This window comes from Protopterus annectens, chromosome 14.part0, assembly GCF_019279795.1.
Source record: "Protopterus annectens isolate FY-2018-M chromosome 14.part0, PAN1.0, whole genome shotgun sequence".
Lineage (NCBI taxonomy): Eukaryota > Metazoa > Chordata > Ceratodontiformes > Protopteridae > Protopterus > Protopterus annectens.
Window position 1 is genome coordinate 515,798,888 of NC_056748.1, and position 24,283 is coordinate 515,823,170.

Sequence of the window (24,283 nt, forward strand, 5' to 3'; positions counted from 1 at the left end):
TATTAGACATATGCTGGAGAATCCTAGCCTTCAACATCTGGTTGGTCTTCCCCATATAGTAACTCAAGCACGAACAACACTCTGCAATATAGACTACGTCAGTAGTCCTACAATTGGCCCTGCCCTTAAACAAGTAAATCCTATGGTTATTGGGGTGTTCGAACTCTACTCCTTTCTTGATGAGACAGCAGGCTTTGCAGGACCCACAGGCTGTGGTCCCTGCTTTTCCCATACGACTCCCACTGCCCATTACCTTCCTTTCCTTGCATAACAGATCTTTTACATTTTTATTCCTCTTATAAACAAACTCAGGTTGAGTCCCAACCATATCCCTTAGGCATTCATCACTCACTATGATGTTCCAATTTTTTCGTATGATGTCACATATCCCTCTTGCATCACTGCCATATGTGAGTGCCATCTTACGACGGGTCGGCCTGGTTACTCCTGTCCCTTTATTAGTGACTGTGGTGTTGCCTGTTACATCTAACCAGGGCCTGTACTTCGTGCTTCTATATGGTTTGTTCTTATTTATAATTTTATCTACCAATTCCTCACTGTAGCCCCTATTCACAAAGCATTCACCAAGATGACCTATCTCCTTCTCAAACTGTTGATTGTCCTTACTCAATCTTGAGATCCTTCCTATCTGACCCTGCACCACATTGGAAAAGGTGTGTCTCGGATGCATACTATCAAATGATAGTAGGCTATTCCTCCAACATTCTTTCCTATATAACCTGGAACTAAAACCATCCCTCTTTTGTTCCAGGCACACATCCAGAAAATCTATGGTCTCTTTTGAGGTTGTTACACTAAACCTAAAAAAGGTGGTCGTAGTGTGTAAATAATCTATGAACATGTTTAATTCTCCTTCCGTGCCCTTCCACAAAATAAAAATATCATCTACAAAACGTAGGTATGTGAAAAGATTTTCCTTCCAGGCATGTTCATTGAACACAAACATCCTTTCCCAATGCGAAAGGACAAGATTAGCATAGGTATTGGCACAGGGGGTGCCCATGGCTATCCCCTGTGCTTGCCTATATATGCTATCTGTCCCTAGGAAAATGTTGTTCTCCAAAACCAGGGTTAATAGCTCAACAACCAAGGCTATCCTATCATGTGTGAGCCCTAGTGTGGTAAGTAATGTCCTTATAGCCAGTATACCATACTCATTGTTAATCACAGTGAATGATGTAGTTCCTCTTAAGCCCACCCTTTGTAAAAGGCGGGTTTTTTATTGATTTTGATTGGATAGAGTTTGTTTTAAAAGAAGTTTTATGCTACAATGTGTTTTATCTGAGGAAGGGTAACAACCCGAAAGCGCTCATCCAATTTGTATCGTTTGGTTTTTTGGTATTAAAATACTTTTATATAACCAGCAGTATCCAGCAGCGTTATTTTGCTTATCTTTGGACTTTTTCATACGTTTTGCTGGGTTTTGGCAGAGCAACGACCCTTTTGTCTTGGATTTTATATTTGTTTTTTGGGGTCTTTGTTGCGATGCATGTTGGAGAAATTGATATGGTGAGAGAGGAAAACAACCATGGAGCTAATAACCAGGAAGTTAACAATCTTTCCACAGGAGGTTGGTGTGTGAACCGTTTTATTTCTTCCACGAATCCATTGCTCAACTTAGGCTTTGCTGTAAGACAAGGAAAACAAGGAGGTACATCCACTCCTATGGCCATGGACAGGTCATTTGATGATAATCTTAGAGACTTTAGTTACAAGGTCTCCAGACTACAGCGTCTACAATGGCAGACGTTCCATCTTGAAGCGTGCTTAGACTATGGCATAGTGCCCCGGGGGATGCGCGTGCTGTGCATGCCCTCCCAAGGGGACAGATATCCTGAGCTGCTGGCCAGATGGCAAACAATTAATTTAAATACTAGTTACTCCTACATGGATTTGCTCAATGAGTTTTTTGCTAAAGAAATTGAAACATTGAGGAAGGAAGTCCTAATGTTGCAACAAAAACTTGAGAATGATTATATAGAGGATTGGTGCAAGAAAAAATTAAAAGAGTTGTATAACACTTTCAATGACAATGATGCAAAGTTGTGCTCACAGAAGATGGGGAAACTTCGTAGGGACTACGAGGACTTCTCCAGAGGGAATATTTTTGTTTGGAACAAACAGAAAACTTTTACTACGGCCGACGTGGTTAAGGGTACCAATAGGAACACACCACGTCATGAGACGAGGGCAGGACAATCTGAACGACGCATCACGGCAGAAGCAGTCATGGCGCCCGTATTGAACACCTTGGGAGATGATTTCGTCAATATACAAGCGCAGCGGGTTCTTGGTACTGAACCTGCTAATGATACTGTCACTGGCCCCGATCCGGATTTGACGTCGAAAGAAGGAGATGAGAACACCAGGGAGTCGCCTGGTCGGGTTAACAACACTGTTGCTTCTGATTTTTCAGGAGATACGATAACAGGTTCTGATGGCAGGGCTGGTGGTTCAGGCACTTCCGTTATCCATAATGAGGATTTACGTTCAGGGGCACGACCAAAGACCAGATCCACACAGAACCATTTTTTGGACTTATTACCGGTCCAGGTGAAGAAGAAGGGCCCTTGGAAACGCTCGTCCAGCGACGACAGGGAGTTCTTGAAAAAGAGACGGACTCTAGATTGACTTATAGTGAGTGTGATAATATTGTTTTTAACTTATCTTCACGTCAATTAACTCAAGTTGAGTTAACGGTACTGAATAAAGGTTTAACATTTATTCCCAGTAGAATGTGCACTTATCAGGAGGTGTTACTAGATATTATGCAGTATTGTCGAAACTTAATGTTAGGTAAACTTTTTGGTGATGTTGAAAATACACAAACTGTTTTGAGCAAACCTAGTGGGTTTATACCGGCCCTAACACCGGCTTTACAATTATTCATCAATCAATGTGACCATGACCTGCTACATTATTTTCAGCAAAGTGATAGAGAAAAATATTACAATTTAACTAGTGAACAGAGATTAGCTCTGTCCAAGTTATGTGGATATACTGATGTTACGATCAAGATGGAGGTTCAGTCGTTGTTATGGACTCCGACTGGTACAACAATAGGTTAAATACACTCTTGTCGGATACGGGGACGTATCAACACATTAATCCCATAGATGTAAGAAGAATTATAGATAGGGTCCACAATAAATTGCAGTGTTTGGGACAACGCTTATTGCTTACACCCCAACAACTGGAGTTTTTACACATTGATAAACCTACAACACCGGTATTTAAGGCATTGCCTAAGGTGCATAAGAGCTTAGTTGACCCACCCCTTAGACCAATAGTATCAGGCAGGGGGTGGGTCACTGAAAACATTTCAATATGGTTGGAGGTGACTCTTAGACCGTATGTAGCCTCTGTGAAACATATTTTGAAAGATACAGGACACTTCCTTACTTTGATTGGTGGCATTAAACATGAGGAATTAGTGGGGAACTATACAATGGTTACTTTGGATGTGAACAATCTGTTCACTGTGATTAACAATGAGTATGGTATACGGGCTATAAGGACATTACTTACCACACTAGGGCTCACACATGATAGGATAGCCTTGGTTGTTGAGCTATTAACCCTGGTTTTGGAGAACAACATTTTCCTAGGGACAGATAGCATATATAGGCAAGCACAGGGGATAGCCATGGGCACCCCCTGTGCCAATACCTATGCTAATCTTGTCCTTTCGCATTGGGAAAGGATGTTTGTGTTCAATGAACATGCCTGGAAGGAAAATCTTTTCACATACCTACGTTTTGTAGATGATATTTTTATTTTGTGGAAGGGCACGGAAGGAGAATTAAACATGTTCATAGATTATTTACACACTACGACCACCTTTTTTAGGTTTAGTGTAACAACCTCAAAAGAGACCATAGATTTTCTGGATGTGTGCCTGGAACAAAAGAGGGATGGTTTTAGTTCCAGGTTATATAGGAAAGAATGTTGGAGGAATAGCCTACTATCATTTGATAGTATGCATCCGAGACACACCTTTTCCAATGTGGTGCAGGGTCAGATAGGAAGGATCTCAAGATTGAGTAAGGACAATCAACAGTTTGAGAAGGAGATAGGTCATCTTGGTGAATGCTTTGTGAATAGGGGCTACAGTGAGGAATTGGTAGATAAAATTATAAATAAGAACAAACCATATAGAAGCACGAAGTACAGGCCCTGGTTAGATGTAATAGGCAACACCACAGTCACTAATAAAGGGACGGGAGTAACCAGGCCGACCCGTCGTAAGATGGCACTCACATATGGCAGTGATGCAAGAGGGATATGTGACATCATACGAAAAAATTGGAACATCATAGTGAGTGATGAATGCCTAAGGGGTATGGTTGGGACTCATCCTGAGTTTGTTTATAAGAGGAATAAAAATGTAAAAGATCAGTTATGTAAGGAAAGGAAGGTAATGGGCAGTGGGAGTCGTATGGGAAAAGCAGGGACCGCAGCCTGTGGGTCCTGCAAAGCCTGCTGTCTCATCAAGAAAGGAGCAGAGTTCCAACACCCCAATAACCATAGCATTTACTTGTTTAAGGGCAGGGCCAATTGTAGGACTACTGACGTAGTCTATATTGCAGAGTGTTGTTCGTGCTTGAGTTACTATATGGGGAAGACCAACCAGATGTTGAAGGCTAGGATTCTCCAGCATATGTCTAATATCAGAAATAAGGACGAACGTAACGCACTTTACAGACATGTGAAAGAAAATCCTACACATAAGTTCATGTTTAGGGTCATTGTCAACCTGAGTCTCACCTGTAAGGGGGGCGACATCAGATTGAACACAGATTTGGCTGAATCTAAATGGATCCTGGAATTGACAGCACATAGGGCTCCAGGATTGAATGATGTAGTTCCTCTTAAGCCCACCCTTTGTAAAAGGCGGGTTTTTTATTGATTTTGATTGGATAGAGTTTGTTTTAAAAGAAGTTTTATGCTACAATGTGTTTTATCTGAGGAAGGGTAACAACCCGAAAGCGCTCATCCAGTTTGTATCGTTTGGTTTTTTGGTATTAAAATACTTTTATATAACCAGCAGTATCCAGCAGCGTTATTTTGCTTATTTTTTTCTTTTAGTTTTATTTTTTTTTAATTTTACTTTCAAAGTTTCAAAACTTCAATCATATGGTCTTGGCCATATGGATTTCGAAGTTTTGAAACTTCAATAAATCAAAGTAGCCCCATATATATATATATATATATATATATATATATATATATATATATATATATATATATATATATATATATGTACATATGGGTCCTATTTATTTATCGACAGTATGGTTCATCGAACCATACTTTGTCGAAATTACTTTAGCGAAAGTGCATTTTGTCGAACATGCACTTTCGCTATAGTAAACAAATAAAAAGGAAAACATACAGTTTGCATGTTTCCTTAGTCGTACATCAACGTATACTGCTGATGTACAATTAAGGAAAGTTTTGTTGAGATCGTAGTATAGTGGGGGTAAGGGTATATTCCCTTTTCCCCACTGTAGTATGATCTCGGAGTGAGAATATTAAAATGGGGTTTGCAGGGGATCTTGACCCCCCCCCCGCATAACACTGTTTAGTGTGTTATTTTACTTTTTTAGTTAGTGTTTGTTTTTTTATTCCACGAAAGTGCATTTGTTTGTATGTGTGTGTGTATATATATATATAGAGAGAGAGCGAGAGAGAGAGAGAGAGAGATGTCTATGTTACATTACAGAAAATACGCTTTACTGAATTTAAAAACAAGATGACTATGCTGAAACAGCGTAACACCAAATGTTTAGTTTCCCGAACTTCAGAACCACCGAAACAACAGCTATTTGAAAAAAAAAACACAGAAATACACATTCTCTAACATTCCAGACTAGCAAGTGTTGTAAATATTTCCAACAATGCCATCATATCTGCCAGGTTGTAGAAGTGATACTGTGTACCAGAAGGTACATAAGCACTGTATACTTATAGTTCTTAGACTAACAGCTTCACATTAAGTATTTTGGTTTAACAAATTTCAGCAAAGTACAGTTTCACAATAGTGTTTTTTTTGCGTAGTTGTCTCATCAGTTTAAAATTTGATAAAGTATAATTTCAGTAACGTAAAGGGGTGCCATATATATTCATACATATATAGATAGATATAAATAATTAACAGGGAATATTGGGGATATATTAGCAGGAAATGTGTGTGTGTGTGTGTGTGTGTGTGTGTGTGTGTGTGTGTGTGTGTGTGTGTGTGTGTGTGTGTGTGTATATATATATATATATATATATATATATATATATATATATATAGATATAGATATAAAGATATATATATATATATATATATATATATATATATATATATATATATATATATATATATATATATATATATATATATATATAGATATATGTATATATATATATATATATATATATATATAAGAAACGATAAATAATCACTGTTCCGTGTGTTTGGGCTTTCAACTTTTAGTGTTTGATAAAAGGGTGTTCGCTCTTGTTATTGTTTGACATCGTAATATGGACCCCATTTAGACAACAACACCCACTTGCTGTATCATCAAGAGTTCTTTTTGTCAGTAGCAGTAGCTCCATTCCACTTATTAACATTTAACAAACTATAATATCAAGAATGTGTTCATAGGTTCATAGGTTTCTAGGAAGATACTAGGCTATTGGCCCAAAGGCCTTTATAAGCCTAGCCGAGAATTTCGACCATGTTCTGGCAAAGTCAGCACGTGTTTCCTCTGCCCAGCAGGGACACAGGTGGGATCCCAGGGGTATATTTTTTGTTTCCCATCCAGTTGTCAAGGTTCCTCTTAAAGAGGGCTAGACAGGTACTCTGCTTGACATGGAGAAGGAGTCTGTTGCACAGATGGGGGAGTCTTTGGGACACAAATCTATCCCACCAACAAGTTCTATTAATGTTAAGTTCACAGGTTCATATGTTCATAGCTGAATATTAGGTTAACTGACCTGAAGGCCTTTTTAAGCCTAGCAAATAACCTAAGATTAGAATCAAACCCTGTACCTTATGTCTATAAGGTAAATACTTTAACTATAGATCAACATTTATCCAAGAGATACACTTAATTTATTACATGAGTATCAAAGTTACCACACTCTTACCTTTTAGACATACAGATAAGATATTCTGCATGTTGGCAAGTTGTTTTTCTAAAGCAGCTACATGACTCACGTCACAAGGAGCTCCTGAAAGCAAAATAGCCATATCTGAAGTCTTTATTTCACACTTGAGTAGCACAGTAACTGCATATAAAAATGCATCACAAAAATTCTTGAAATGTACTGAAGTACTCTTTCATTCATTCTCTGATTACTGGCTTGATCCAGCAACTATTTTAATGTAAACCAATTTACTGGTTATTTTTCTTGCCATATCACTGAGATGATGTTGATAAAGTGATAACGGTTTGCACTGCTCTCCACTATCAGAGACAGTTATATCCTTTTGAATGAGCATGTAGTTATTGTAAAAATATTATACTGCAATAACTGGTTGCCATTTAGGTAACACTAACATGATAGAGTGCTCTGACTACAACCTACAATAACATTGATGGAACAATGAACCTGAACAAATCTGACATTATCTCTCAGTGACATAAGGCAGAAATCTCAGTGTCCTACCATATCATGTTAACCAGAGTTTCATAGCGGTCATCCTTTCCTGCATGGTACTCTGATTTTTAAAATTTTGTTTTTAAACTGTTTTATTAAATTGCAACTTATGACATAGGTACACACAGAAAAAAAGGAAAAGAAAAGAAACTATATTAATATTTACATATTCATGCACTATACATTTCATGTTTTATTTCTAACAATTATTATTCACGACAGTATTACATGAATTGCTCAGTTTCTGCTTTCCCTTAAACCTTATTCCTCCTGAACATTATTCTGCATGCATTGTTCCCCACATTTCATTTACTTCTATGTAATCTGCTCCTTCTCTTTTATAAAGATCACACCTCTATTTTTTATCTCCTTTACAGCATTCATTGCTTCAGTTACAGTTGGTTTAGGTTTTGATTTTGATTTTCCAGTAATTGCTTTTTTTTTTTTGCAGCCAAAAACATAGCAAAGCCTTACACTGTGTAGCCAGTTCAGATCTTCCTCCCCAGTTCAAGAAAATAATTTCCTTAGTTACAGCCATTTGTTTACCAACATTTTTGACAGGAAAATTTTAAAATCTACCAGCTCTTTACACTCCAAAAACCTTTTTCCTAGTCACCACTGTCTTTCTCATTACATCCTGCATTTGATACCTACCTGAGGAAAATATTCTTTGAATTCTTCATGAGGTATTAGCATACCTTCCATGTAAAAAATTTAAGCCTTCTGGACATTGTCACATACTTGTGAGCCATTTAAATATCCTCCCACTGTTCCTTTCTCAGTTGTCTTTTCAGTCTCTCTTCTCAATCTTTTCTAACCTGTTCTGATCAATTCTAATAGTCACCGTGCAGTATTTTATAAGCCCCACTAATTATCCACTTTTTAACAGGAGCTTTTGCTCTAGATTCAACTAAAACCTTTACCAGAGCTGGTCTTTCACTTAAAATATCCTTGTTTCTTTATCTTGGCTTATACTCTGAGATTAATCCCTAGTAGGGAAAGCAGTTCCTCACCAGTAGTCAAAACCTCTGCTTGGCCTCATCCCAGTCTATTACCGTTTTCTCTCTAGTTGTTTATTCCAATATCAAATTTCCTTTGTTTATCTTCTCCAGTAAATTCCAGCCCAATATTGTCTATTTTTATGCCCCTACTATCTGAAACCGAAATCTTTGCCAGAGTTTTTTAAGAAGGTTAGATCAATTTTACCCAAGGTAATTTCTTGAAACACAGCAGAGTTTTGTTAAAGACAGGAGGTAAAATGACAATGTAAATTGTTTTATGATATACAATGATAGGGTGGTAATAGTACTATCTCTGTTGCAGCCTTGTTTACTAGTTTTAGGAAAGTATTTGACTTTTAGCATAGGACTACCATAGTCCTTGTGGATGTTGTGGGCATTTCCCAACACCGTGGGCAATTTCATATTCTGCTGTTAACTGCAGAATCCCCAACTTCTGGATCAAGTTATCAGAAATTGATACTGCACAGTGCCATTTACATTGCCCAGAGTGACTTGACAGGCCAACTTACAGTCCCCAGTGCTTTTTATTCTAGTAAAAGATGACATTAGTGTCATGGGTCTATGTCAAAAGATTGAATGGACAGATTATCGAAACCCATATGGTCGAGACCGTATGAGCGAGAATTCAGTCTGTTGAAAAAGACAACCCAAGCAACACCTACATGCAACAGAAACACCCTGCTAATTATATATGCATATCAATTCTGAGATCACACTACAGTGGGGAAAAGGGCAAATTTCCTAATCCCTATTGTAACACAATCTCAGCCAAAACGGTTCAATGGACTGAAGTGTCGATCATATGATCATGACCATATGGGTTTCGACATCTGTCCATTTGATCTTTTGACACAGACCCACTGTCTTTATCTATCAATGTCACTCAAAAAAAAAAGAATTAAGATGGTGAACCTTAAAGCTGTAACTAATACATACTTTGTGGACAGCTGCACATTATAGTTGTCTAATCCACTCTCCTCCTTTAATGGAGTTCTAAAAGTGTTCAATCTCACTGATATTACTTTCAGACTAAAAAGTACCTTTTTCCTATAAGCAATGCTATTTTAGCTCTTGATGGTCTGAAATGAAAATGCTACTACAATTATCTAGCTACAAAGTTACAGCCTATGTTTGGATCGTTGATTCAGTTAAAGTTGCCTCTTGTATTTCACATTTTACACAATGCATTGATGCATGAAGGTTAATTCTCCTAATATTTGCCAAGCATTTTATCTATTAAAATGTTTTTACTTCCCAAAGTGTCTTTTCCTTACAAGGAATTTCAATAATTTTGAGTGGAAATTCCCTAATTTGCGGGAACTTATTTTGTGTGGGATGCTCATCCTCAGATCATTTCTTGTTGTAAATTAATGGTTTCTGTGAATCAGGTATGACCAGATGAAAATGTGCCGATATGGTTCATGGCAACTTATCATTGACAGTATGACCAGATGAAAATGTGCCGATATGGTTCATGGCAACTTATCATTGACAGTATTGACAGTATTGACAGTATGTGATAAGCATTGCTGCGTAACATGACAACTTACTAAGCTGGGAATTAATCTTTACGTTGCTCAATGGGTTGCCAACTGGCTTACTGACAGAATCCACACTGTAAAAATAGCCGACTCCAAATCCATCTCCAGACAAGTGACAAGTGGAATAACCTCAGCGTTCAGTCCTGGGACCGCTCTTGTTTGGCATCTACTTCTCTGAAGTAGAGGCCAACACTAAGGGACTCTGGCTAACAAAGTTCACAGATGACTGCAAACTGGGAGCCATTATTGAATCCCCAAATGATGTGGATATTCTACAAAAGGGCTTTATAGAAACAGATGCTTGGAGCCAGAGCCATGGGCACAAGCTTAATGCCAAGAAATGTATAGTTATCCCCTTTGAGAAAAAACATGTACCCATGAATTATCACATAGGTGGCAGTACACTAAACACCGAAAGTGTGATAAGTGACTTAGGGACACAGGTGGACAGTGGTCTCACCTATGATAACCACATCGCCACAACAGTCAGCAAATCCTTCTATGTGGCATACATCATCACTAAGGGCTTTTCATCCAGAAAAAAGGAGGTCATTGTCCCACTGTACTCATCCCTCATTAGACCCATTATAGAATACAATGCCCCATCTGGTATGTACTTCTCAAGACATCTGCAACAACTGGAAAGGCCGCAGAAATACCTCACTAAAAGAATCACAGGCCTAAAGCAGATGCTCTATGCTGACCATTTAAAAAAACTCCAGCTATACTCTGTCGCATATCGTCTACTCAAAGGCGATCTCTGCTTAACATACAAGGCCATGTCAAACCCAGACCTGATGGACATGCTACACTTAACGAAATCCCAATCCCTCAGAGCCACATGCTCCAGGGATCTAAACCTTGTCATCACAATGAACAAAACATGCTGGAGGGATAGGTTCCTGACCCAGAGACTCCCCAGACACTGGCATAGACTGCTCATACATGTCAAGCAGAACGCCTCTTTGGCCCTCTTCAAAAGGAACCTTGATGATTGGATGGGAGATAGGAATTTCACCCCGGGGATCACGTCAGTCACCCTGCTAGACAGGGGTCCAGAGAAGTAAATATTGTGGGAAGAAATAGCCAGGGAATTGTTATGGCTAGGCTTGTATAAAATTTAGGACCTATAGCCTAGTACCAACCTATGAACCATTATTAGTTTCCAGACAACTTTGCTTAGCAAAATGCCATAGACCACACACTCAATAGGAATAAGCTACTGACTTGTGTTCAGGGAGGCATGGGCCTTGTGGCACAGATTAGGGCTGTTAACACATTGGGTTATGTGAGATTCAGAAATATTCACACTGTATTGCCACATTTGCACAAAAAAAGCATTACAAGGCCCATGTCATTGCAGTAGGACATGTGGTCACCATTGTGATGATGCCTGTATTACAGCAAGCAACTGCAAACTATACAATTACGGAATATAAGGCAACCCAACTGTAGACAGGTGTTATGGCAACAGAGTTCAGACATACAGCAGCCATGCATAGGGCAGACACGGATCAGAGATATGTATTGGTTTGGTACAGAGGAAGGTGTTGCAACCACAGTAAGACTGACAGATGCTGCAAGGGTGGTGGTGGATGATACTGTACAATGGACATGACATGGCTGTCCACAGCCCACCTTTTGGAAGCCACATTGCTAAGTACTGCTGTACAGGATGTGAGAGGGTAGTAGCACAGACTGGAGGTTGAGAAGGGACTGATGCAAGGAAGGGTGTGGGCAAGTGATTCAGGCCTGGTTAATGGTGCAGGCTGTAGAGATAAGCAGCTGATGGTCTGCTAAAATGTCCTAAGGGCCACAGCCCACAGTTCAGGCCTCAGTCTCTGTGATCTACAGCCTGCATGTTGCAAACTGTGTTGTACATACAGTGCCACCACTTGATATACTGTTGTATCCTGATCTGTGCCACTGCTGTATAAAAGGCCTATCACATTTCACATACACAGCAGCAGCAGCATAAACAGTGGCCATGGTGGAGGAGAGGGAGCATGTCTGTAAATGTGCAGTAATCATACCTCATCTCATATGAGTGCAGGTACTGAAATGTGACCAAGGGAGCAGCAGTGGCTGGAGAAGTTCAACCCAGTAGAGTAAGAGGTGATTGATCCTAGATGCATTACACACCAATAGCAGGCAGATGCTGGATAAGGACAAGGGTAAGAAACAATTCTGGAGTCAAGGGGATGGTGCAGTGGTGTAGTAGTTAGTGTTGTCATCTCACAGCAAGAGGTTCTCTGGTTCTATTCTTGGCTGGGATGCCTTCTGTGTGAAGTCTGCATGCCCTCCATGTGTTTGTGTGGGTTTCCTCTGGGTGCTATGGTTTCCTCCAATGTTAAAAAAGCCATGTGTCTGGAGCATGTCTCCCTGGGCATCCACTGAAAATTGACTCTGTCCAAGTCGGACTTTCCTGGTAAACAAATGTTAAATAAATAAAAAGTGTCAGGGCCTGGTGCATGGTGTCAATGCTATGGGTGGCCATAACCTGACAGTAGTGTAAGTCCTGCATGCATGGATCACGTTGCTTGCCTTTGCAAAGTGCAGAATGGCTACAGGTAGAACATCACCTACAAGAGCACCCTCACATTTTTTTACCTGGTCTGGTAAGATTGAACATACATACTTATACAAGGAGGAGGCCTGGATGTGTGGGTCAGGACTAGTGGTGATGCCACATGTGCCTGTCTGTCTGGATCACACCAGGTTTATATGTTCATGTGCCAGTACCATATGTCTCACTACTGCCCTTGCTCTATCAATCATAAACATCAATGTGTCTGTCCTCTAGGCACAACAGGGATGGATTTACCACAACTTGCATGACAATGTATGCATGTGTTCTTTAACTTTGTAGACTTGTGGGATGTATTAGTTTGTGTGACAGGCATACCTCTCAACTGTCCAGATTTTTGCAGGATGTCCAGATTTTTAAAATCTGTGTTTTTCTGGAAAATCACTGGGATGATCTGAGGATTGAATCACTAAATAATGACATACATTTGAGGTTCATTCTTCAAATCCTTCAGGAAATGTATGTTAAAACAAATCCTGTTACTCTAGCAACTTTTTAAGTTTATAATAGCAATATTTAAAATTGACCACTATTTTTAGGCCTTTGTTCCCCAATTTTTGTTGGGCTTTGTCCAGATTTCTTGCACTAAGAGGTTGAGAGGTATGGTGCCAAGAATGTTGGAATTTTCATATATATTTCACAGTCATCACAATTCTTTCTTTCTTTGTTTCTCAGCCTTCATGGATCACACTGGTGTGGGTCAAGCATAACTAGACAGCCTTCGTGAATCCCACGGGCACAGGGCCAAGCACAACTAGACAGCCTTCGTGAATCCCACGGGCACAGGGCCAAGCACAACTAGACAGCCTTCGTGAATCCCACGGGCATGGGCCAAGCACAACTAGACAGCCTTCGTGAATCCCACGGGCATGGGTCAAGCATAACTAGACAGCCTTCGTGAATCCCACGGGCATGGGTCAAGCATAACTAGACAGCCTTCGTGAATCCCACGGGCATGGGTCAAGCACAACTAGACAGCCTTCGTGAATCCCATGGGCACAGGGCCAAGCATAACTAGGAAGGACATTCCTGATAATGGTGACAAGTTGTGTAAAGCACAGATGGGCACCACAGTGACACTGACCCCAACAATAACAGTGGAAGCTGCAATAATATCCACATTTGCTGATATGGTTGTGTTGAGCATCAGTCACAGTGTATCCCATGTGATTAGGGAAGGCTAGCCCATGTATGGCAGCCCATCACAGGGAGTCCAGTTGTCATCTTCAGACTCAACTGCAGTGGGTGGTGCTATCTCTGTGACTAGCCCAACCACTCAGCTGCATGTCTCATGACCACATCTACCTCCCATAACCCATCCACCCCTACATCTATGTTAACATTATTGTTCTCTGACACAGTGATCCAATGAAATTTTGAAAATGATGATGACATATACAAAGAAAAAGTGATTTGCTTCAACAGTTGGATTAGTAGTTTGTGTCATTTGCTATGCCTAGTTTCTGTCAACATGTTAAAATGACTGACAATAATACTTGTTTTGCAAAGAATGACCTGTGGTTCTCATCCCATGACTTTTGTAGACTGGCTAATGTTCCTGCTGCCCTCACAGTCCTTTTTTATGTAGAGTCAAGCAAATGGACATCCCAAATAGCAGATAAATATATAGCCATTTCCATCTCTAAATCAGACTATATCAACATGTCTCTTCTCAATGCAAGAAGTCTTAACAATAAGTTGCCTGATGTTGTTGCTTTCTTGCAATTTGAACAGATGCATGTTTATGCAGTTAGCGATGTTTTGTTTCAACATAAAGGCAGGACCCCCTTCAAACCTCCTTTCTCCATTGACATTTCAGCTACTTCTTGGGATACTTTCTGCGGCTTTATTAATACAATATTCTTTATGACTATTGTTATTCTCCTTGAGGGTCTGCATTTAAAAGCATCCCACTCCTTATTTCTCAGACTTCGCCCCTATTTCAGCATCATCATCATCCCTGTCCACTTTAATTTATAACCTTCTGCTTGTGCTTTCCCTACCAGGGATTAATCTCAGAGTATAAGCCAAGATAAAGAAACAAGGATGTTTTAAGTGAAAGACCAGCTCTGGTAAAGGTTTTAGTTGAATCTAGAACAAAAGCTCCTGTTAAAAAAAGTGGATAATTAGTAGGGCTTATAAAATACTGCCTTAAGTGCATAACTCTGAAGTATCCATTCAAATCATGTAATCCTGAATAACCTTGTTTGGTATAGGATTAATTTATTGCACTTAACACTTGCCATCTCCCCCTCCCAAATAAATTCTGTTAAAAGAAAAACACTTATTTCTCCAACATTCACCAGAAGAAACACAGCGATTTCGATAAGCAAATAAAAGTTTTATTTACATGCATGGAGACCTGCCACATCGATGGTGGAATGTCAGCAGTCTAACTTCTGTACAAACTGCAGGGGGTTTTATAGCCCCTTCTGCACGTACACACACATACTCAACAAGATGTTTATCAGACACTGAATTTCAATTAAGACAGAAATATGCAAGGGTCAGTTTCAGTTAAGACAGAAATATGCAAGGGTCATAAGATAATTACAAGTGCTGTTCTTTCTCGGACTGCAGGTTAACATCTGCACATTCTTTTATGGTCAGCCTGTTTAAGCAGGTCAAACAGTTCTTTTAGAAATTCTTTCTTTGCACACAAGATAGTTTAACCCTTATTATACAATGCCTACTCTAAAACGTGCACGCTGATTGGCCAGCCCAACCAGCGTGCCGTTAAATCCTCAATATACTAGCGGAAAAGGTCCGTCGCCCGGACTTTTCCGTTAGTATAACTACTAATCTCGCTATGTTAAAAGAGTTTAACATAGCGACACAGATTTAAAAAGCAACGGAGATCTCCGTTTGCTTTTTAAAGCTGTCTCGCTATGTTAAACTCCTTTAACATAGCGACACAGTAAAGCAACGGAGATCTTGCGATCTCCGTTGCTTTTTTTTTAAACCTGTCTCACTATGTTAAAAGAGTTTAACATAGCGAGGCAGCTTTAAAATAAGCAACTGAGATCTCCATTGCTTATTTTAAAGCTGTCTCGCTATGTTAAACCCATTTAACATAGCGAGACAGTAAAAAGCAACGGAGATCTTGCGTTCTCCGTTGCTTTTGCCCACAGCTCTGATGTACTGCGTAGGCATGCGCAGTACATCAGAACTGCCGCGGAACACCAGACAGCTGCGGAAGGGCAGCAAAGAGGCATTATACAATGCCATTATTTAAGAAAAGTAATTATTTCTTTTCTTAAATAATGTCATTGTATAATAGCAATAACCCACTTCTGGGTGTGGGTAATGCTGGATTTACCCACGGTTGTCTTTGTTTGGTCCCTCGGGCTTCACCCTCAGGACCAAACCACGCCAACCGTGGGTAAATCCAGCATTACCCACACCCAGGCGTGGGTTATTGCTATATTATGCCTGATACAAAGTAGTTGTTCATACAGAATTTTATTACAAATTCCTTCAACTCTTTATTAATTTTTATCTAAAACTTTTCTTCTGGTTGATAAAAATATGCCTGATCTGTATCTAAAACTAAAGGGAGTAAAAACATTTTCACTGCTAATATCACACTGTTCATATCTATAACCAAGGGCTTCCAGTTTCTCAGTTTTTTATTATTTCTTGTTTAGTCTCTTCTCACATACACTTAGGTAACATAAGAGAATCTTTTTTATTTCAGACACCTAAATACTTTATCTTATCCTGGCCACATAAATATGGGTTTTGCTGTGTGCGTACATAGTTTACCTCTATAGCCTTTGCTTTATCTTCATTAATTTTATATCCTGAAAAAGAGTTGAAACTGTCTCAAAATATTCCACAACACACTGAGACTTTTTTTTTTCTGGATTTATCGAGTACAAATTCACATCATCTACAAATAAAGTTAACTTTTCTTGATTACCATACCAGCTATATTCTTGTATTTCTGAGTCCCTTATTTTCTTTCAGAACTAAAAAACAAGGAAGATAAATGCAAATAACTTATTTCTTTGCCAATGGCTTTAAATATAAAGCAAATAACTAAGGGGAAAGAGGACACCCTGCCTGGCTCCTCTGTTCAAGCACAACTTGGAAAGCAACCTTTCCACCTTAATTTCTGCATCTGACCCATCATATATCCGCCTAATTTATCCTTTTATTCTTTCAGGGAATGCAAATGCTTCTATTTCCCTACTTATAAATTTTCAGCTGACTCATGAAAATCAACAAGGTGTCTTTACTCCTCCCACAGGGAGGTTATTAGAGAGAGTATCCTGATCTGCTAGCTAAAGTGATTTTATCTGGACTAATCCTTGGCACTCTGTTTCTTATATCTAAAGATTATGATATTATTGTTCTGCCCCGTTTTTACTGTAGTGCTTGTACATTACTCATCATGTGCTGTTTGTGCTTATGCGGGAAAACATAACTGAATGTTTTACTTCTTGGAACTGTGACAGGATTTTAGTGTAGTGCTTGTGCATTTATGGTGAATATGTTTTTTGCCCAAGCAATAATGATTTACCTGCCATTCATTCTGGCAGACTAATTTTATTGATTAGGGGTTTCTGACAGGATTTTTATGTAGTGCTTGGGCATTATCGGGCAAAATCATTTGTGTTTATGCAGGACAGTTTACCTGATATTTATTACTTCACATTAATTTCACTCACTAAGAACTATGTTAGGAGTTAAGTGGAATGCTTACACATTTATGTGGCAGATGTTATTACTGTACTAGTGGGGATAACTTATCTCCCATATACCTCTGTCAAGCTAATGTGTCTTTAATCGGTTTCTGACAGGACTCTAGTGTACTGCTTGTGCATAACTGTGTTTTACACATCTGGTCTTTAAGGGTAAGTACTGCCTGTGTAAATATCAGTTTACTTACTGTCTGTATGACTCATACCAGACTTGCTATCTGTATCGAATGCATCATCCTTGTCAGAGCAGATTGTTTACCCTGTTCCTGCTGGTCTGACATCCGCAGCTCCTGGTATGAAATAAATTTGCCTTCAAACCCTTGTCTTTACTTTGGCATCATTAGGGCCTCACCTGTGAGTGGGTGGCTCTGAAGTGACCATTTGTTATTCCTCAGACCACAAACGTAGCTGTCCAGTTCCCTCTGGTGTAGTCCTAATGGTAACGATGAACCAGCACTCAGACACTTCCTTTTCTGCTGTTTCCAGTGTCTGGTCCAGGAACTGGAAAACCATTGCTCTGGGACATGACATTTTTCTAGAGGATGGCACTGGACATGTATAGGTGGAGAGCTTTCTGAGAACGGCTCAGATTCTTCTTCTAGTTATTCACAAAAGTTACCTAAAGGTATATCTGACTTATACAGAGATAGGGCTTTGTGTCCAAGGAATCTTTGAACCCACTTCTCTAATGCTAATTAAAACTAGTTCTCACAACTTCTTAAAGAGGTGATTTCTCTCTGTCTATAACCAGTAAGAATAAGATGCCAGCCTTCAAGGGCATATATTTTCTGCCTGCATTAAATATTTACAATTGAATAAAAGTAGATATATATTTGTACCAATCTGGATTTTCAGATAATTGTTTGATTCTCTGCATGATGGAATTGCACAAGTGGAGACCATTAATACAAGCAATTTCATATCTCCCTTTATTTTCCCCAACTTCCAAATCAATCTATTTGCATTGGCACTGTAGAGTTCCTTTGGAGAGCAGTACCCTTTAGGGTAAAGGTGCAAGGCCTATGCCTTTTTAACACTAGCTAATCCACATAATTGTGTAATATTAGTTTAACACCACAGATTTATGCACATCAATGAACTAGGGGGCACCATGCTTTTCCACCAATTTAGGCTTGGTATGATAGCTTGACAGTAGCTTTTCAGCTTTATGTAAATGGCCAAGTACATTACTTTCTGTCTGAGAAAGCTTAGTGACAGACAGTTTAAGCTGAATCAGGACAAACCCTCACATACACAGCTGAATAAGGGGGGTTCCAGGTATTGATCTGTGGAACACCTTAATAACATTTATTAGCCTCCTTTTCAAAATTGACAATCCATAGGATCATAGGAGGTTACTAGGCTAATGACCCTCGGCCCCTTACAAGACTAGCCAAGTTTTACCATTATTTCCATGATCAGCACCTCCTACCCCTATCCAAGAGGGATATAGGTGGAACCCCTGGGAGGAATTTATGGTTATCCATCCAATCATCTAGATTGCATTTGAAGAGATCTCATGAGGTGCTCTGCTTGACATGAAACAGAAGTCTGTTCCAAAGGTGTGGCAACCTCTGGGATGCAAATCTGTCCCCTCAGCATGTTCTATTAATGTCACATACCAGATTAAGGCCATTAGAGTGAGTAATCTGTGTACCATTTGACTTACAGATCTGCAGCATTTCCAATAAAGCAGGCTCAAAACTTGCCTTATATGCAAGGCAGATATTGCCTTTGAGTAGTCTGTATGAAACAGAATAAAGTGACAATGATTTCAGACAATCCTTATAAGACAGATGCTAAAGACCTTGACATTTCCTTGTGAGGAGCCTTTGTGGTCTCTCCAACTGCTGCAGGTGCTTGGAAAGGTACATACCAAAAGGGGCATTGTACTCAATTATTGGCCTGATGAGGGAAGAGTACTCGGAGGTTATAACTTCTTTTTTGTGGAGGCAATGCCCTTACTTATGAGATGAACAGTATAGAATGCCTTTCTTGCCACTGTGGAGACATGGTGATCAAAGGTAAGGTTGCTGTCAACCTGTATGCCCAGGTCTGTCACCACTGAGTGCGTACTTCACGTGTTGTTATTCATGTGGTAGTTAGCAAATACATCACTCTTACTGAAAGGGATGATAATACATTTTTTTAAATTGAGTTTAAGGCCATGTCTTTGGCACCAGTCATTTGTTTGTGGAAGACCCTCTTGTAGGATGTTAACATGGTTTGGAGATTAGCAAACTTTGTCAGCCAGAGACCTTTAGTTTCAGTTTACACTTCAGAGAAATAGATACCAAACAGTAGAGGTCCCAGAAACTGATCCCTGTGGAACACTACTGATTACAGGTCTGCTGTTGGAGGTGGATTCCCCTATTTTGACTATATGGGTTCTATCAGTGAGCCAGTTAGCGACCCATCTAATGATATATGGGTTGATACCTAGCTGGGTGAGTTTGTCAATGATGCCTGAGTGGGGGAATAGTATCAAAAGCTTTGGCTAAGTCTCGGTAGGCTGCATGCACAGATTTTCCCTCACCAATGGCTGTTGTGGCTGTCTCAAAGAAGTCCACCAGGTTTAACAGATATGATCTCCCTTTGATAAATCCAAATTTAGTAGGGTCAAGTGTTTAGAGGTTACCAATGTCTTTGTTGTTAAGGTCCATAAGGATTCTTTCCATGGCCTTGCAGATAAGGCTAGTCAGGCTAATAGGTCTATAGTTCCTAGGGTCAGTGGAAGCACCATCTTTGTACAAGGGGATACATTTTTCCATTCATCTGTGATGAAGCCAGTGCTTAGACTATGATTGAAAAGAGTACCCAATGTTGTTAATTCTTGTTTGAGCCCATGTAGGATGCAGCCCAGGATGTTAACAGGTCCTATGGATGCTTTGTTTTTGACGTTAGAGAGGATGTTTACGACCTGTTCTTTAGAGATACCGGGTAGAGGACAGGAGGTAGGGATCTCTTGGGGTAAGTGTGGTGGGGAAAGGGGGAGTGAAGTTTTCACAGAACCTGTCAGGTGACAGGTTTGCAATGTCCACAAGCTTGGTATATGTGGTATCATTAACTACCAGTTCACTACAAACCTGGACCTTTCCTTTTAGTTACTGATGCAACTAAAGAATGCCTAAAAATGTCATTTTACTGAGAGTGTACCTAATGCATTCTTCCCTTTCCACTGATACTCAAGACAATTCTGAATGTTCAGAAGAATTCCCCAGAAAATATGTTTGGTGACATACCCCCCTCCCCCAGCTTTTGACCTAGGAAATTTTTGTTCTCCTTTTATGGATTTGGCCAAGGGAATTACCAGGTATCCCCAGTATCTGGATCTACTCACATAAGACAGAAGCAGTTGACATCCCCTCTTTATGATTTTTACATTTCCTGACTGGTTTCTTTTACCTTTTATGCAGTTATTTTTTGAGAATGTGCAGCAGGTAGTAAAAGCAGTAAATCCTATTACTAGGCAATCTTTTATTTAAATTAGCAAAATTTGTCTAGCTGGTGCTTATCAAATTTCCAGGGCTCAATTTGGGATTGTACCACTGGTGCCAAAATATATGTGTGCGTTCCTAGCCGCTGACCTTTATATTCCTTTGTTGAAGTACATATTCAGGTCACTTCAGATTGTCTGCCCATAGATCCTTCCTTTTCTTAATGTTTTCTTAGTAAACATTTTTGATAAGAGTTTTCCAAGAGTTTATCTTGCTAAAGGATATCTCCTACCCTGCGATCTTCACTTTCTGTTAGAAAAGTTATCCACATTTCCATTTGAACCTGCACTACTAGCACATTTAGTGTTCTTTACACAGGAAGCTATTATTTTTATTTTGCTCTACATTTGGAAGATCAGTATCTGAGTTAGAATCTCTCTTGGTGAGTAAACTCTTCTTGATCTGCTTTTAGGACAGTGCAACTGCAAGAACAGATCCCTCATTCACACACAAAAGTTTCAGAGTTTGATTCAAGCCATCAGACTCCTAGGTTCTATGCTATCCCTCAGAACCATGGAAAAAAACTTGAATACTATGGGCATACGATTGCAAGCCAGGTACTATCTTGGCAAAATCAAGTCTTTTAGAAAACAATTTCAGCTATTTATTTTATTTATTTATTTAATTTATTCATTTGCATTAGTTTACTGGGAGGTCTAGTAGGCTAGGGTGAGCCCGTTTTCAGTAGAGGCCAGGGGAAAAAAGCTCCATAAAACAAAACATTATAAAACTACAGAATCAAAATACAGAAATGAAGCAGTGATGGTACAGAATACTACATTACAGCATAGCTGATACAATAAAATAGATAATATTAGTTATAAAAATGTTAGATTTTAAGTATGCAAGCCAAACACAAATACAGCTGATGACATGGGATAATAGTGAATGTGTGAACAATACAGTGTTGTAGTTTTACAGTAGAGAGGGAAATGTGTGAACAACACAGTATTGTAGTTTACAGTAGAGAGGGAAATGTGTGAACAATACAGTATTGTAGTTTTACAGTAGAGAGGGAAATGTGTGAACAATACAGTATTGTAGTTTTGCAGTAGAGGGAAATGTGTGAACAATACAGTATTGTAGTTTTACAGTAGTGAGGGAAATGTGTGAACAATACAGTATTGTAGTTTTACAGTAGGGAGGGAAATGTGTGAACAATACAGTATTGCAGTTTTACAGTAGAGAGGGAAATGTGTGAACAATACAGTATTGTAGTTTTACAGTAGAGAGGGAAATGTGTGAACAATACAGTATTGTAGTTTTACAGTAGAGAGTCAAATGTGTGAACAATACAGTGCTGTAGTTTTACAGTAGAGACAGAAATGTGAGCACAAAACAGTATTGTAGTTTTACAGTAGAGACAGAAATGTGTGAACAATACAGTATTGTAGTTTTACAGTAGAGAGGGAAATGTGTGAACAATACAGTATTGTAGTTTTACAGTAGGGAGGGAAATGTGTGAACAATACATTATTGTAGTTTTACAGTAGAGAGGGAAATGTGTGAACAATACAGTACTGTAGTTTACAGTAGAGAGGGAAATGTGTGAACAATACAGTATTGTAGTTTTGCAGTTGAGAGAGAAATGTGTGAACAATACAGTATTGTAGTTTTACAGTAGATAGGGAAATGTGTGAACAATACAGTGTTGTGGTTTTACAGTAGAGAGGGAAATGTGTGAAGAATAAAGTATAGTAGTTTTACAGTAGGGAGGGAAATGTGTGAACAATACAGTATTGCAGTTTTACAGTAGAGAGGGAAATGTGTGAACAATACAGTATTGCAGTTTTACAGTAGAGAGGGAAATGTGTGAACAATACAGTATTGTAGTTTTACAGTAGAGAGGGAAATGTGTGAACAATACAGTATTGTAGTTTTACAGTAGGGAGGGAAATGTGTGAACAATACAGTATTGTAGTTTTACAGTAGAGAGGGAAATGTGTGAACAATACAGTACTGTAGTTTACAGTAGAGAGGGAAATGTGTGAACAATACAGTATTGTAGTTTTACAGTAGAGAGGGAAATGTGTGAACAATACAGTATTGTAGTTTTACAGTAGAGACAGAAATGTGTGAACAATACAGTATTGTAGTTTTACAGTAGAGAGGGAAATGTGTGAACAATACAATATTGTAGTTTTACAGTAGAGAGGGAAATGTGTGAACAATACAATATTGTAGTTTTACAGTAGAGAGGGAAATGTGTGAACAATACAGTATTGTAGTTTTGCAGTAGAGAGGGAAATGTGTGAACAATATAGTATTGTAGTTTTACAGTAGAGAGGGAAATGTGTGAACAATACAGTATTGTAGTTTTACAGTAGAGAGGGAAATGTGTGAACAATACAGTGCTGCAGTTTTACAGTAGAGAGGGAAATGTGTGAACAATACAGTATTGCAGTTTTACAGTAGAGAGGGAAATGTCTGAACAATACAGTATTGTAGTTTTACAGTAGAGAGGGAAATGTGTGAACAATGCAGTGTTGTAGTTTTACAGTAGGGAGGGATTGTGTGAACAATACAGTATTGTAGTTTTACAGTAGAGAGGGAAATGTGTGAACAATGCAGTATTGTAGTTTTACAGTAGAGAGGGAAATGTGTGAACAATACAGTATTGCAGTTTTACAGTAGAGAGGGAAATGTGTGAACAATACAGTATTGTAGTTTACAGTAGAGAGGGAAATGTGTGAACAATACAGTATTGTAGTTTTACAGTAGAGAGTCAAATGTGTGAACAAAAAAGTGCTGTAGTTTTACAGTAGAGACAGAAATGTGTGAACAAAACAGTATTGTAGTTTTACAGTAGAGACAGAAATGTGTGAACAATACAGTATTGTAGTTTTACAGTAGAGAGGGAAATGTGTGAACAATACAGTATTGTAGTTTTACAGTAGAGAGGGAAATGTGTGAACAATACAATATTGTAGTTTTGCAGTAGGGAGGGAAATGTGTGAACAATACAGTATTGCAGTTTTATAGTAGGGAGGGAAATGTGTGAACAATACAGTATTGTAGTTTTGCAGTAGGGAGGGAAATGTGTGAACAACACAGTATTGGAGTTTTACAGTAGAGAGGGAAATGTGTGAACAATACAGTATTGTAGTTTTACAGTAGAGAGGGAAATGTGTGAACAATACAGTATTGTAGTTTTACAGTAGAGAGGGAAATGTGTGAACAATACAGTATTGTAGTTTTACAGTAGAGAGGGAAATGTGTGAACAATACAGTATTGTAGTTTTACAGTAGAGAGGGA

General features: G+C 39.0%; 1 protein-coding gene across 3 annotated transcripts in view; it reads right to left on the bottom strand.

Annotated features, from left to right (window-relative positions):
• The window catches only part of LOC122789074 (pulmonary surfactant-associated protein D-like), a 360,624-nt gene that overhangs the window by 115,371 nt on the left and 220,970 nt on the right, over positions 1-24,283 (bottom strand). For 2 of the 3 annotated variants that reach the window (XM_044056267.1, XM_044056268.1), the window contains exon 4: positions 7,162-7,245. The exons of the other annotated variant lie outside the window; for it this stretch is intronic. In XM_044056267.1, the coding sequence (XP_043912202.1) occupies positions 7,162-7,245 (84 nt within the window). The remainder of the gene's footprint in view (positions 1-7,161; positions 7,246-24,283) is intronic. 3 annotated transcript variants of the gene reach the window in all.